This window comes from Panicum virgatum, chromosome 8N, assembly GCF_016808335.1.
Source record: "Panicum virgatum strain AP13 chromosome 8N, P.virgatum_v5, whole genome shotgun sequence".
Classification (NCBI taxonomy): Eukaryota; Viridiplantae; Streptophyta; class Magnoliopsida; order Poales; family Poaceae; genus Panicum; species Panicum virgatum.
This window is the reverse complement of record NC_053152.1, coordinates 43,507,935-43,520,852: the sequence shown is the minus strand read 5'-3', so window position 1 is coordinate 43,520,852 and position 12,918 is coordinate 43,507,935. Positions and strand designations below refer to the sequence as shown.

Sequence of the window (12,918 nt, the reverse complement as noted above, 5' to 3'; positions counted from 1 at the left end):
GCTGTGTGCTTGTGCGTCGGTATTATTAGGAATAATGCACTTTTTTTGCTACATGTTTTTGAAAATAAAATGAAATACATTGTGTATATAAGTCGCTTCAAATATACACTGAGGAGGTTCGACAGCGTGGCAGCTCACCATCAGTCACTGCAGCTTTTCATGTAGTATTTGTCAGAAAATAAAACAAAAGATCAGACCACCCAGACAAAGCACTTTGATTTGTAGGCATGGTTCTTGGGCCACATGTACACACAGTTTAGGAGACTAGTCATTTCACCTTCTCTGAGACGCAAACTCACAAGTATAGTTTATACGTTCCAGTATCATACATCGTTTAGCAAAACCATGCTAAAAAGGGAATAAGAGAGATCAACTTAAACTTGTCGCAACTGGTACATACCGAGACATCGTGTAGCAACAGTACGATGCACAGAATGTCCTACCCACGTTTCTATATTCTTAGCATTACAGCTATATATATGTCATTGACTCATGTAAAACTGTTGAGTATAAAGACATACACATCCAGGGAATTTACTTTCCATACGGTCCGTATTCTGCCTCGGCCATCAGCCCCTGGAGAAGGGATGAGCCCTGTGTTACAGCAAAGGCAGAAATTACATGGGCAGGCAGTTTGTATCACAGAATTTCAGAGAAGGTTGTCACTAAAGCTTGAGTTAATTAGCAACTATTTCTGGTCTGATTCAGAAGAGACAATTTCTAGTTGATGTATTGGCCTACTGCACTTCAGAAGTTCATCATATCCAAGAAAAAATTCAAAACAAAAACTGCCTGTTAGATGTTACATTAGGGAAATGATATATTAGAAATAAAATGTTAGTACTGTTATTAGGGAAGAAAAGTTCCAAATGGAAGACTGGCGGAATTACTGAAGAAAGAAAATACATTTTCATAATCCTCATGTGTTTAAGGTAGAAGTTAACGAATACTACAGTACATCATTGATGTACTCAAGTACAAGACAACTGAGTCTTCTCGGTTCAGTAACGGAAGCAGTCATCCAACACTAGTAAGATGTTTCAAGGAGTTTTGGTCAGAATTATAATGACTGCCAGAATGGTAAACAGAACTGCAGTCTGTCACACGTCCCAACCCATCATTTGGACCAATTAACTATCGCACACCAAGTCTCACTCGAAACAATCAAAGTGAACCTACCATTTTGGTAGTTCCACTGGAAGATACCTCATTGTGTGATCAATACAGATACTATAAGGTTAGTATGCTAGTCCTTTTATGCATTTTAGTATCATACATACAACATTTTTCATTCCAACTTTTTTAAACGAGATAGCAAGTTGCTGCCTTGTAAATGTTATACTAATACTGAAATCAATAAGCAAGTACTTCACCTGGCCTCAATCCAGCATCAAGCAAAGCATTTTCTTCTCTGCAAAAGAAAAATGCAAACGACATGAGTTGACAACTTCGAATATCTCTGAACAGCCATATTCATAAGAAGATTGTCTTTGAAATGTGTAAGATTCACACCCATCGCTCAACTTCTGATGCTGATTCAGAAAGTCTCCTCCTAAGAATAGATTTTTCTGCTTCGCAGCTCTCTATATCAATATCTGCAAGTTGAGACCGTTGACAACTTTCACCATTTCAAATCGTAGGTCATGTGTAATGCTGTGATTGGTAGCTTTACATACATAACCTTCAAAATATCGTGGGAAAAGAGTGTGTGTGTGTGTGTGGGGGGGGGGGGGGGCTCAGTCTTACCATAATAGTATGTTGATAGGATGTCGATTCGCTCAATTGGCTGACAAAAGGAAAAACACAACATTCATCTGTCAGGCATAGTATGGAAAAATTTCAACAGATTGTCGGTGAATTCAAATATTTCTCAATGCAATGTCAGCGAGCTTAACAAGCAACATGTATCAAGGCAAAACAGAAAACACTATTCAATCAAACAGTTTCAGGCCTACTATGGAAAAAGTTCAACAGATTGTCGGTGAATTCAAATATTTCTCAATCCATTGTCAGCGAGCTTAACAAGCAACATGTATCAAGGCAAAACAGAAAACGCTATTCAACCGAACACTTTAATGCGATCACACCCAAATAACATGATATAACTACATATTTTCGTCAAACATTTGCAGATAATCAAAATATATTTACATAAAAAGCATAGAAGAAAATCACTAAATTAGTTAAATAAGTATTACAAGGGTCCTGTACATGAAACAAAGCTCTTGAAGTCAACACATACCATCACAAAAATGCCTTCTCTGCGGGTTGGAAGCCTCTCTAGCTTTCTCAATGTATCGTCACCTTTAGTGACCCTCCCAAATACAGCATACTGAAATTCATTACGTATCAATCTCAGATAAGTGAAGTACTCCCTTCGTTCCAAATTATAGGTCGTTTTGGCATTTCTAAGTGCATAGTTTTTGCTATGTATCTAGACATAGTATATATCTAGGTTCATAGCAAAAATTATGCACCTAGAAATGGCAAAACAACTTATAATTTGAAAAGGAGGGAGTAGCTGATATCAATTATGAAGCTTTGAAGTAGTGTTAAACACCTGCCCATCAAGGTGTGGAGCATCGCCAAGAAGGAAAGAAAAGGATGAACCGCCGCTATCTGGATCTGAGTGCCTTGTTGAAGGAAAAAGAAAGATTTATAAGTTATAAGACAACTATTAGCTCACATGCAAATTCTAAATGCTCTCTAGGGGTTTCATTGACTCCTCTGAACGTGTACATAACTACAGATAGATGAAGTAAGAAAACCATATTTAGTGATCTTTATATTTTTCCTAATAAACAACTTGATAATCACTGATGAACTTTTCAACTGCACAGAAAGATGGTACATGCTCATTGTTTTAGGCCGGAACCATCAGACAGAAAAGCATTAGAAGTCTGTACAAGTGGTATATAGAATGCACCTTCCCATGGATAGGATTCCCCTGACATGCTTGACACTACTAAATTCACCAACAATTGTTTTATCTGCTTCTCTTTTCTGCACCTCATTCATTGGGGCAGTTCTACCTCCCACAACAGCAGCAACTTGTACCACAAATCCCTTGTCGACCTGGATAAGGCAACAGAACATTATATAGTTATAAATAAGTAGTTTGTTGGGGGGGGGGATAAGGTTACATTGTGTAAAGTAAAGAAGCAAGCAATTTAAAGCGCCGAATACCCTGAAGATATGATTTGTGTTGTAGCACCCAAGCCGCACAAGTTTGAAGATGTGCTCAACAGTCTTAGGCGCAACATGAGGAAAGAAGCCAAACTCAATATCACCATAATTTGTCTGCAGGTACAATTGCAGCAGAAGTGCGATGATCAGAACAGGAGCAAACATTACCACTAGTTCCACAAGTGTACTTTAACAGGTGAATGATCTGTGGGGACAAATGACAAAAACCAAGTGTTAATGCACAGCTTTAAGTATACTGTTCTGCTACTTCCATTTCCATGCCATGTGGACCCACATAAAACAGTTGAAGCTTGGCTGGAAGATGAGTCGTTTCAGTCACTGTCTAATAGAAGAAACTGAGAAAATCAGATATTCGAAGAAACATAGAGCTTGCAATCAATCTACTACTTGGAAGCATGTCAACCCACACCATTCTAGGGAAATTCATGCAGAAGTAGCCAGTTAAGCACCACGCATCCACTAATCTCCTAATCCAATATTCATATTTATACAAATGAAATCTGCAACAATTCGCAGTTCTAGGCACATTAGAACACCCAAAACCTTCTCCTCTCAACTCTCAACTCCCACACAACCCCAGTTCCCAGCCACATTCTAAGCGCCGAGCCAATTCTGGGAACGAATCTGCATCGCAAGAACAACGTCCCCGGCAATTCTCGCCCAGATCCTCCCCAACCCTCGATTTCCCAGCCCCTCAACGAGCAGGGACAATTCAAGACTCTCCAGCCCGATTCCTCCCCAAGAAACCACTAAAAACCGTCCCTTTTGCGCGAATTCGGGGCCAGACATCGCCGGCGAATCTCGAAGCAGTAAACGAGCTCTGTCAGAAGGCCCGGGGGGGTGGAAGGCTGCGGTTACCTGGAAGACGACGCGGGCGGATCCGAGATTGGGGTCCGAGGAGTAGAACGTGGAGGCCCCGCCGGCGCAGACGGCCGCGACGGCGAGGAGCGCCGCAGCGGCGGCGGCGTGGCGGAGTATCACCGCCATTTTTCCTTTTCCACCCTTTTGGTTTTTGCGCCCTCTGATTTTTGGTGCCACCAGTGTCTTCCTAACTAAACTCTTCCTATCCTACTCTAAAAAAAAACTAAACGCTTCCTAAACTACCTACCTTTGGCAAGATTTTTCGAAACAGGCTGCAAAGATTTTCTTTTAAAAAAACTTTGAACGAATCTTTCTTTTAAAGAATAGTCACATGACTCTCGTCAAATTTAGGAACAGATCATAAAAGAACAAATAGTAGCCAAATTTGGTTGAGATAAATATAATGCCACCTGTATAAAACAAAATATATAATTGGTTCGCATGTTGAAAAGGTGTATTAGAAGTTATTGTAGAGTAGTAATTAAAGTGCACCCACCATGGATGATGTGGCACTATTTTATTTTAGTCCAACAAATTACAAACATCTTGATGACTTATGGTCGAGGCGGTGTATTTACGAAATTACATGCCACTCGATGTGCTGAGATAAGGCTGGATATCGAGTTGGTTTGGCTCGGCTCGGCTCAGCTCGAGCTGGCTCGTTATGATAACGAGCTGGCTCGGCTCGGCTCATTATCAGACCGAGCTGAAAGTCAGACTCGGCTCGGCTCGGTTCGTTTGGCAGCTCGAGCTAGCTCGTTTGGCTCACGAGCCAGCTCAAAAAAAGGCAGCCAACTAGCAGAGCCAGAGCCTAGAACCACCAGCAAGCAAAATGCATACATGAATATGGTGCAACAATATAAATTACAAGTATCCAACACACATACAACACATCTGCAGATCTGCCAATACATATGATGATATGAACATAACAGATAACACTTAACACTTCAACAGCAAGTCCAAATGAGTGAATGACCAATTGTTTAGGTCCAGTCCAGCCACTGAACCAGGTCACGGTGCCCACTGGCCACTGCCAAGGCCTAAGGCAGCCAACATAGGTTCAAGTGTAGGAGTTCAGGAGTTCACACAAGCGGTGGTGGCGCAACAGGAACGTGTCCAGGGTCTTCCTTCATGGCTGCGGCCTGCGGGGAGAGGGGGCCTCAGCTAGAGGTGACGTCGTCGGCTCGTCGCGCTAAGCAGGTCCTGCTGCCGTCCTGGCGAGGGGTGAGGCCGCGAGGGCGCAGAGGCGCCGACCCCCGGCCGCGACCTGCGAGGCGCGCAGGGGCGAGGCGCGTAGAGGCGCAGGGCGAGGGGCGAGGGCGCAGAGGGGAGGGGCGAGCAGGTCCTGCCGTCCTGGGCTCCTGGCGAGGGGTGAGGGCGCAGAGGCGTCGGCCCCCGGCCGCGAGGGGCGACGGTGCAGAGCCGTGGAGGCGCCGACCCCGGCCGCTAGGCGCGCAGGCGCTGGCCGCGGCGCTGCTGCAGCCTGGAGGCGGGTCGTCGGAGGGGCGGGCCGGGCGGCCAGGGACGGTCGGATCCGGATGGGCGAGGCAACGGGGCGAGGTCGGGGGAGGCGACGGGATCGCGATTGGATTTGGAGTACTGGAACTGGACTAGCGCAGCCGCCGCGCAGGGGAAGGGAGTGGGAGAGCCGGAGAAGGAGTGGTTTAGGGTTTCATCGAGTGAGTCGAAGCTAGGCCGTGGGCCGGCTTTAGATTTGAGCCTGGGCTCGTTTCGGCTCGCGAGCGGCTCGTGAGCCGGCTCGAGCCAGCTCGATAAAAGACCGAGCCAAAACTTTGGCTTGGCTTGTTTATATTTTCCTACGAGCCGAGCCGAGCCGAGCCACTACTGAGCCGAGTCGAGCGAGCTACCGAGCCACGAGTTTTTCGTCCAGCCTTATGCTAAGATGGAGTGATGAAAGACTTAAAAGTATATGGACTGAGTATATCGTCTCGGCAGGGATATTTTTTATATGGAAATTAAAAGTCCATAGCTCCATCCGCAGAATACGTATCGGTGGTGTACAATGGAGTGTACATACACATATCGAACAAGTTAGTGTATAGTGGGTGCAATATTTGCAAGTTATTGGATCAAAGTGAAATAATGATGCAACTTCATGCATGGTGGGTGCACTTTATTAGAAAACTAATATCACTTAATCTTAGAATCAGATAACCTAATTACATGAACACTTATGAACTGCAAATGATTATGCGCCATTGATGTCCTCGTGCCTGCCTGAGGCAGGCATGGTGGAGAGGAAACACCGTCACCAGAGGACGATGCAGAGCGTAGATCTTTAGGACCACTCGCGATCTGATCTAATCAGAGTATTAGGACGAGTCTGTACTTTCTCATCATTGAGAGAAGGGGTGGTTGCCATTTCTCATAGCTCGGGGTGGTTTGGGACCCGGCCAATCAGCAGTTGGATGGACTCGTTGATCATGGGCAAGGCTTATTTCAACATGATCATATTCTCATAATGTTGCGTGAGAGGCTAAGCCAAGCCAAGATCAATTCCAACACATTCTATTATTTTATTCGTAATTTATTTAATTATAAATTATATCGTGCTATAAAGGTACCAAATTTGGCCATCGGTATCTCACTTAAAAAACGCGTAGTCTTATTAGGAGTGGACTAACAGTCTTTACCAAATTCTGAACCTAAAGAAGTCGTCGACGTTACTGCTGGTCATGAGATCCATAGTTCCATACATGCCAAATTATTGCCAACCATAATCAAAACAAGCCTGCATCATCTCACATATTATGATCATTATTCTCACTTGTTTCTATCACACTACTACAAAATGCTCATTTAGTCCCGGTTCCCAACAGCTTTTAGTCCTGGTTCTTCAACCGGGACTATCCAGCCGGGACAAATGTAAAAATCTTTTTATCCCGATGGCTATTGAACCGGGAACAAAGCCATTTTTCACGAACAAAAAAAAAAGCTCGCTAGCTCCGACATGCTAGCTCCGGCATTCGTGTTCGGGAGCCAGTTCTCCTAATCTAAAAAATTATCCAAAATTGTAATCTCAAAATGAAGATCAAATTCATCACATATCAGTACATACAAGAAAACACAACAAAATTGATCGATTCACATCACACAAGAAAACACATCTTATCTCACAGATCCAAAAATTGATTGATTCACATCACACAAAGATTCACAAACGAAAAAATCACCAACAAAGCACAAGTTCGTCGCCAGTCTTGCCCTCGCCGGCCCATGGCGGCAGGAGTCCCCGCCCCCCTGTGCTTGCTGCGCCCTGCGGTGGCGGCTCGCCAGGCACCCTCCCGCGCCGGTCCTTGCGTGGCGGCAGCAGCTGGGGCCGGCCCATGGCAGCCGGCGCCTGGCTGCGCGGTGCGGCTCGGCGGACCGTATCAGTCCCCGTCAGAGCCTAGCCTCGCGCGTCGGCAGCGCTTCGCCAGCCCCGACCCGCGTCCCTGCCGGCGCCTGGCGGCAGCCCGCGCCCGCGCCCGCGCCCGCACTGCGGCTCGCCAGCACCGCTGGCGGCGGCGGTTCGCCAGCCCCTGGCGGCTCGCCGGCCCCTGGAGCTGAGCGACGGAGGAAGCTAACGGAGAGAAGAAGATGAGGGAGGAAAAAAAGTTGTGGCTGAGAGGATGAGAGAAAGAGATAAGGTTGAGAGGAAGACAGTGAGTGAGCTTGCGATAAATAAAACATGAGTCGGAGCCGACCTATTTTATCCCGGGTGGGCAGTTCAACTAGGATTAAAAGATCATCTTTAGTCCCGGCTGGGGTTACCACCCGGGACTAAAACATTTTGTCCTGGGTGGTAACCCCACCCGGGATTAAAGAGGACCTTTTGGTCCCGGTTGAACTGCCCACCCGGGACAAAATATTTTTTTTGTCTTCTACCAACCCTAGATTTTAGAACTAGGACAAAAGACCTTATTGATCCCGGGTTGAACCATAATCGGGATAAATGTATATGATCAAAGACCTGTTCTGTAGTAGTGTAATCTTTATCAATTATTATGGAGCCGATACACCATTTTTTGGACGGGAATGGAGGCACGCCGTCCACACATGTTTTTATCATCAGATCATCGACAGCAGCACTTGTCACTGGAATGGCCTATCCTAGGGAAAACGCAGGTGGCCTTGGGGTTCTTGAACCCTTGCCTCTCGCAGCTCGCCGCGCATAAGATCTCGTCGCATGGAGCCAGAGGGCTGCACCCGCCTAATAATACCTCATAGGCAAAACGATGTCAGTCAGTGCTTGAGTAGAGAGAGAGAGAGAGAGAGAGAGAGAGAGAGAGAGAGAGAGAGAGAGAGAGAGAGAGAGAGAGAGAGAGAGAGAGCACCTTGTGCGTGACCAGGTGCGAAGAGCATAGCCATGACGAGAAGGGAGGCCAAGTACAGAGCCTTGGTATCCTTGTTCATCATCACAAGCGCCATTGGGTGGGGAGAGAGCTTTGTTTATTCTCCTAATATGTTTTGATACGTTGTTGGGTCGCTTCTTTATTTGTCCATGGCTTATATAATGCAAACCATTAAGTGTTTCATTAATGCTTTCCTTTTTTTATCCCAATCAATACTAATTAAAATCTATGTTCTAGTATGTCTTTTTAGTAGTAATTCCTGTTTCTTTTGATCATTTATTGGCTGCCATGTTGTGTCGAGAGGATATTGGCTTCTAATTAAGTTGTGGTTTTTTTTTGAGAAAGGGATGAAATTTCATTAAAATAGAACCCCTTTTACAACTGAGACCTCAACATAAAATAAAATTACATTGAAGCACGCCACTAGGTTCCTATTCTTCATCTTTCTTGCATCCGACGAAGTCCACTGCTTCAGAAAACTCCATCGCCATGAAACTTCACTAGATCCGGCCACGAGAATCGCAATTTCCACCAACATAAGACTCCACAATCGTGGAGACCGCAAGAGCCGCATAATGCTCAACCACTGTAGGGAGTAAAGGGTGCCGAAAGCACATCAGCCATATCTTCTGAAGGTTGAACCCACCATAAGATCCGACACCGCCATTAGCCATCACCAAGGGCGGCCGGAAGGACAAATCTGCCACCGCCAGTGGTAACACCAGCGGCCAGAAAGATGATTCCACTGAAGGGGAAAATAGATCCAATCCCTCATCAAAGAGGACTAGGCCAACATACCGAGGAACACGCCGCCATCGGAGAAACAACATATACCACGGATGAAATCCAGTACAAAACAGAAAGCCAGATCGAAAATATTGAAACGACAATCCAAACTCTAGCCTAATTATTCTGGAGGAAAGGAAAAAAGAAACCTAAAAATAGATATGAAGATCTGCTGAAGCAGGCGGACCCCCGGTCCTCGTTACCACCGGCTAGATGGCCAGAGGCGAGGAGAAGCGGGGGCCAGAGGCGGCGGCGGGCTCTGGCGGCGTCAGGCGGAGGTCCGCTCGAGTCGCCCTTCCTGGTTTCGGGTGGGGGATGTGACCATTTCGGGTGGGGGACGGTTTTGTGGTTTTATTTGGTTCAATGCTTTTTGTGATTGTTTGGCTAGTGGCAAAGTTCCTGGTACTGCATATTGCTCTGGTTTGGTCTGCCCAATTCAGATCTCATCCTTACTGAATACTGATCTTTGGTTCTTGCACTCAAATTATGGGAGTCTTGTTTTTTCATAACAAAGTTACTACAAGCACCTCACTCGACGAACATGTTGTCGCCTAGTAATACTGAAAACAGTGTTGTTAATTTCTTGAATAAATTCAAAAAAAATGATTATGTAGTATTTTGCTGAGTTGATGACCCAAATCCGATGGGTACATTGGATCATATAAGGAACCTAATGCTCAGTTTGTGTTTACGTGTACTGTTAAGTGTTAAAAGGTAGGGGTCTCCATACCGACTTCGGTTAAAAGAAAACTCGTGCTGTTAGCACAACATTGCCTAGTGCCTAAAGGCGTAGTAAACTGTGTCAGTCTTGCGTGCATCCTCTACAGCCCCTTCAACCATTTCCTACTTTGAATTTGGTGACAACTTCCTGGCCGGAAGTTGAAGCTGTCCTCCAGCGTCGGGCTGCTCGCTAGTAGTGTCAACGTCAAGTCAAGCGTTGTTTTTTTTTTCGAGGCAAAGTCAAGCGTTGTTTTTTTTTGAACGGAAAGTCAAGCGTTGTTGAGAAGACAGAAATTCCCTTAAAAAAAAGAGAAGACAGGAAATGAAACCAAGATATCGGAGGCCCAAAGGAAGGACTGGGCCAAAACACAGGCACGTTGAAGGCCCCACGAGGCCCATTTCAGAGCCAGTTCCGTTCTTCTTCCTCAGCTGTCAGCTCTACGGCCTCTACTGGCTTTCCCTCGTAAAAAAAGGCAAAGAAAACAGCGCGCTGCTCGCCTGCTTGCTGCTGGGATTGCAGTGATTCGAGTCGGCGACCTGCGGGGTCAGTGGTGTGGCGACCTCTGGATCTTCTCTTACGGATTGGCAAAAACACGGCAGTGGCAGCCTACGTATCACCGCAACCAGGTCGCCGTACCCATATCTGATACGGCGGGATACGGGGATACGGGGATACGTGCCGATACGCCGCGATATGCCTCTCTTGCGTAGCCGCCGCTGGAAGGAGTCCCGCACACGAAGCTGCTGGCCCTCTGCATGTATTTTGTCTGCATCAAGCCATCAGGACTTCAAAAGCTTGTGCCACCGCTGCTAGAAAGGTTCTTCAGTCTAGGTTCCAAAGCTAAATCACAATTGCAACACTAGCTATGATGATAATCTTACCGTATCATTGCTCTAAATGACAGCACATCCTTCAAATGCTTCATAATTAAGCTGCAGATGTTGATGATGATAGGATTTCTTCTTTTATGGGTAGGTTCCTTGTATATCTTTCTAAAACCATGCCATGGTGTTCAAGGCCGAGGCGTGTTCTCCTGCTCGCCGTCACCCCCTGCGCATTCCAGATGTTTCAACTCCAGGTACTTATCCTTATCCGAAGCTCTACTACGGTTGCAGTCATGTCTGTTCATCTCTTATCTGGTTTCTCAAACTCTGAACTCTCCAATCTGTGTTCTGTATTTGCATTTTGCAACCCGCTCCATCATGATCATCGATGCTTTTCATCCAATCGAATCTCGTTGAATTTCAAATACCAAAATTGCTACTGCAGTTTTGCAGTCATATGGAAAGTTCCGATTTCTCAAGTCTGAACACATGCCTGATTGACTTCAGCTAGTTTTAGCCGTCAGGGGCATGTTCAACGATCCCATATTTCCATGCTAGGAAAGAAAAAAAAGGTAATGGACACTGCTACAAAAACGCACGTCCGCGGCCGTTAGTACCGGTCACGATTTCGGCCGGTACTAACGAGCAAATTTAGTACCGGGTCAAAGAAACAGTGCCCATGGGAGCCGTTTAGTACCGGCTGGTGGCTCCAGCCGGCACTAAAGTGCGCCACCGACAGCCCCGACAGCCGCCTGCAACGGCTAGTGACAATTTAGTACCGGCTGGAGCCACCAGCCGGTACTAAATTGGCGCCAGAAAACTTAGTACCGGCTGGTGGCTCCAGCCGGTACTAATGCTCCCACTATAAATTGGGGCTTCTTCCTCCCCGAGCCGAGCCAGCGCCCATTTCATCAGAGAGCTAGCTCGAGCTCGGTTTCTTCTCTCATATTAGAGTTGCGCCGCCATTATTTGATCCATTTTTTGTGTGATTTGGACTCATTCAAGTGCGCCAAAGGTTTACAACTTCATTATCTCTTCATTGATAGTCTTTATTCTTCGTTTTATGCTCTATAGTTAGAGAAATTTGTGAGTTTTAGAAATAGTGAGGATGAGTATGATTTCTTTGATTTATGCAATGATTTGAGATATATAGAACCGATGACTTGAATGTGGGAGTAGGTTTATTGGCTAGGTTGAATATGAAAAATTTATAGACATATTTTTTCAATCATTTTCTATATATTACAAATGACCGTAGCATATTTTTTATTTTTAGATTCAGATGAGCATGTGGATAGTAGAAATTTTTAGAATGAGTGTAGACAAAACATGTGATTGTAGTAGATATAACCATAATGCGGATAGTTAATTTTTTTAAAATGAACTAATGAAAGAGTTATAATAGATTTTTTATTATGAATTGATTATTTTGACACTCTGATGATGTATTTATTCAGGCTCACATTAAAACTATCTATAAGCTAAAAAAATATTTATTTCGAAACAAGTATACGTCGTTAATCTCCATCCAATAGTGATGACACTACCTTTCGGGGAAACACTATGCGCTATATGGACGTCGCGAATCGGTTGGTCGCATCACCAGCACTTCCGATTGATACGAAGACAGCATTTGACTCAGTCAGCGTGGCCGTTGTTGCACCGAGAGCATATCAACGAGCACGCTGCCTGTGCCTAGTGCTGTGTTCCTATTAACCGGAAATATTGGTGCTGCGACTGGCCGATTGGTGACATCCTTGTACCGCACCGTGTCCCCCCGAAAGGCATTGTCATCACCGTAGGGTCGAGGTTACTGACATATACATTTTCCGAAATAAAGTTTTTTTTCATCTAGATGGTTTCTGGATATTGAAAAGAGTGTTCTCCTGGAACTGAAGGGTGTCAAAATAATTAGGAGTTATATAGATTTATTTCAATTAATTAGAGATTTCTCTCAATTAATTTATTTAGGTTTTTTTGATTGAGAATTAATGTGATTTTGCATTATTCAAGTGGCATGGTTAATTAGTTTGGTATTTGTTATGTATTTAGTTGCATTACTTTGGCACTCTAATGATGTATTTATTCGGGCTCATATGGAAACCATCGAGAAGTTTAAAAAATATATGTTTCGGATCATGAATATGTCGTTAACCTTGAT

At 44.9% G+C, this 12,918-nt stretch overlaps 1 protein-coding gene across 3 annotated transcripts; it reads right to left on the bottom strand.

The window, feature by feature from the left end:
* Positions 1 to 255: 255 nt before the first annotated feature.
* Positions 256 to 4,260, bottom strand: LOC120686078 (peptidyl-prolyl cis-trans isomerase CYP23-like). 3 transcript variants are annotated; one of them, XR_005679959.1, is made up of 10 exons: positions 4,066 to 4,260; positions 3,187 to 3,300; positions 2,927 to 3,075; positions 2,561 to 2,633; positions 2,243 to 2,332; positions 1,747 to 1,786; positions 1,513 to 1,595; positions 1,374 to 1,411; positions 687 to 740; positions 256 to 594 (listed from the first exon to the last, which is right to left on the bottom strand). XR_005679959.1 is itself a non-coding variant. In XM_039968239.1 (9 exons), exons 1-8 carry the CDS (start codon positions 4,192 to 4,194, stop codon positions 1,391 to 1,393), a joined length of 699 nt encoding a protein of 232 aa, XP_039824173.1. In that variant the 5' UTR covers positions 4,195 to 4,260; the 3' UTR covers positions 256 to 576; positions 1,374 to 1,390. The 3 variants fall into 3 exon arrangements, 2 of the variants coding, with proteins under 2 accessions (XP_039824173.1, XP_039824172.1); XM_039968239.1 differs by lacking the exon at positions 687 to 740 and having other exon boundaries at positions 256 to 576; XM_039968238.1 differs by lacking the exon at positions 687 to 740 and having other exon boundaries at positions 4,066 to 4,259.
* Positions 4,261 to 12,918: the final 8,658 nt, after the last annotated feature.

What these genes read in the sequence shown, in the direction of transcription:
- LOC120686078 (XM_039968239.1), bottom strand. Translation starts at nt 4,194, where the DNA reads ATGGCGGTGATACTCCGCCACGCCGCCGCCGCTGCGGCGCTCCTCGCC. An exon ending in CCGCCCGCGTCGTCTTCCAG is followed by an intron (nt 3,301 to 4,065) that starts GTAACCGCAGCC and finishes TTGTACCTGCAG; the next exon opens with ACAAATTATGGTGATATTGA. An exon ending in CCTATCAACATACTATTATG is followed by an intron (nt 1,596 to 1,746) that starts GTAAGACTGAGC and finishes CTCAACTTGCAG; the next exon opens with ATATTGATATAGAGAGCTGC.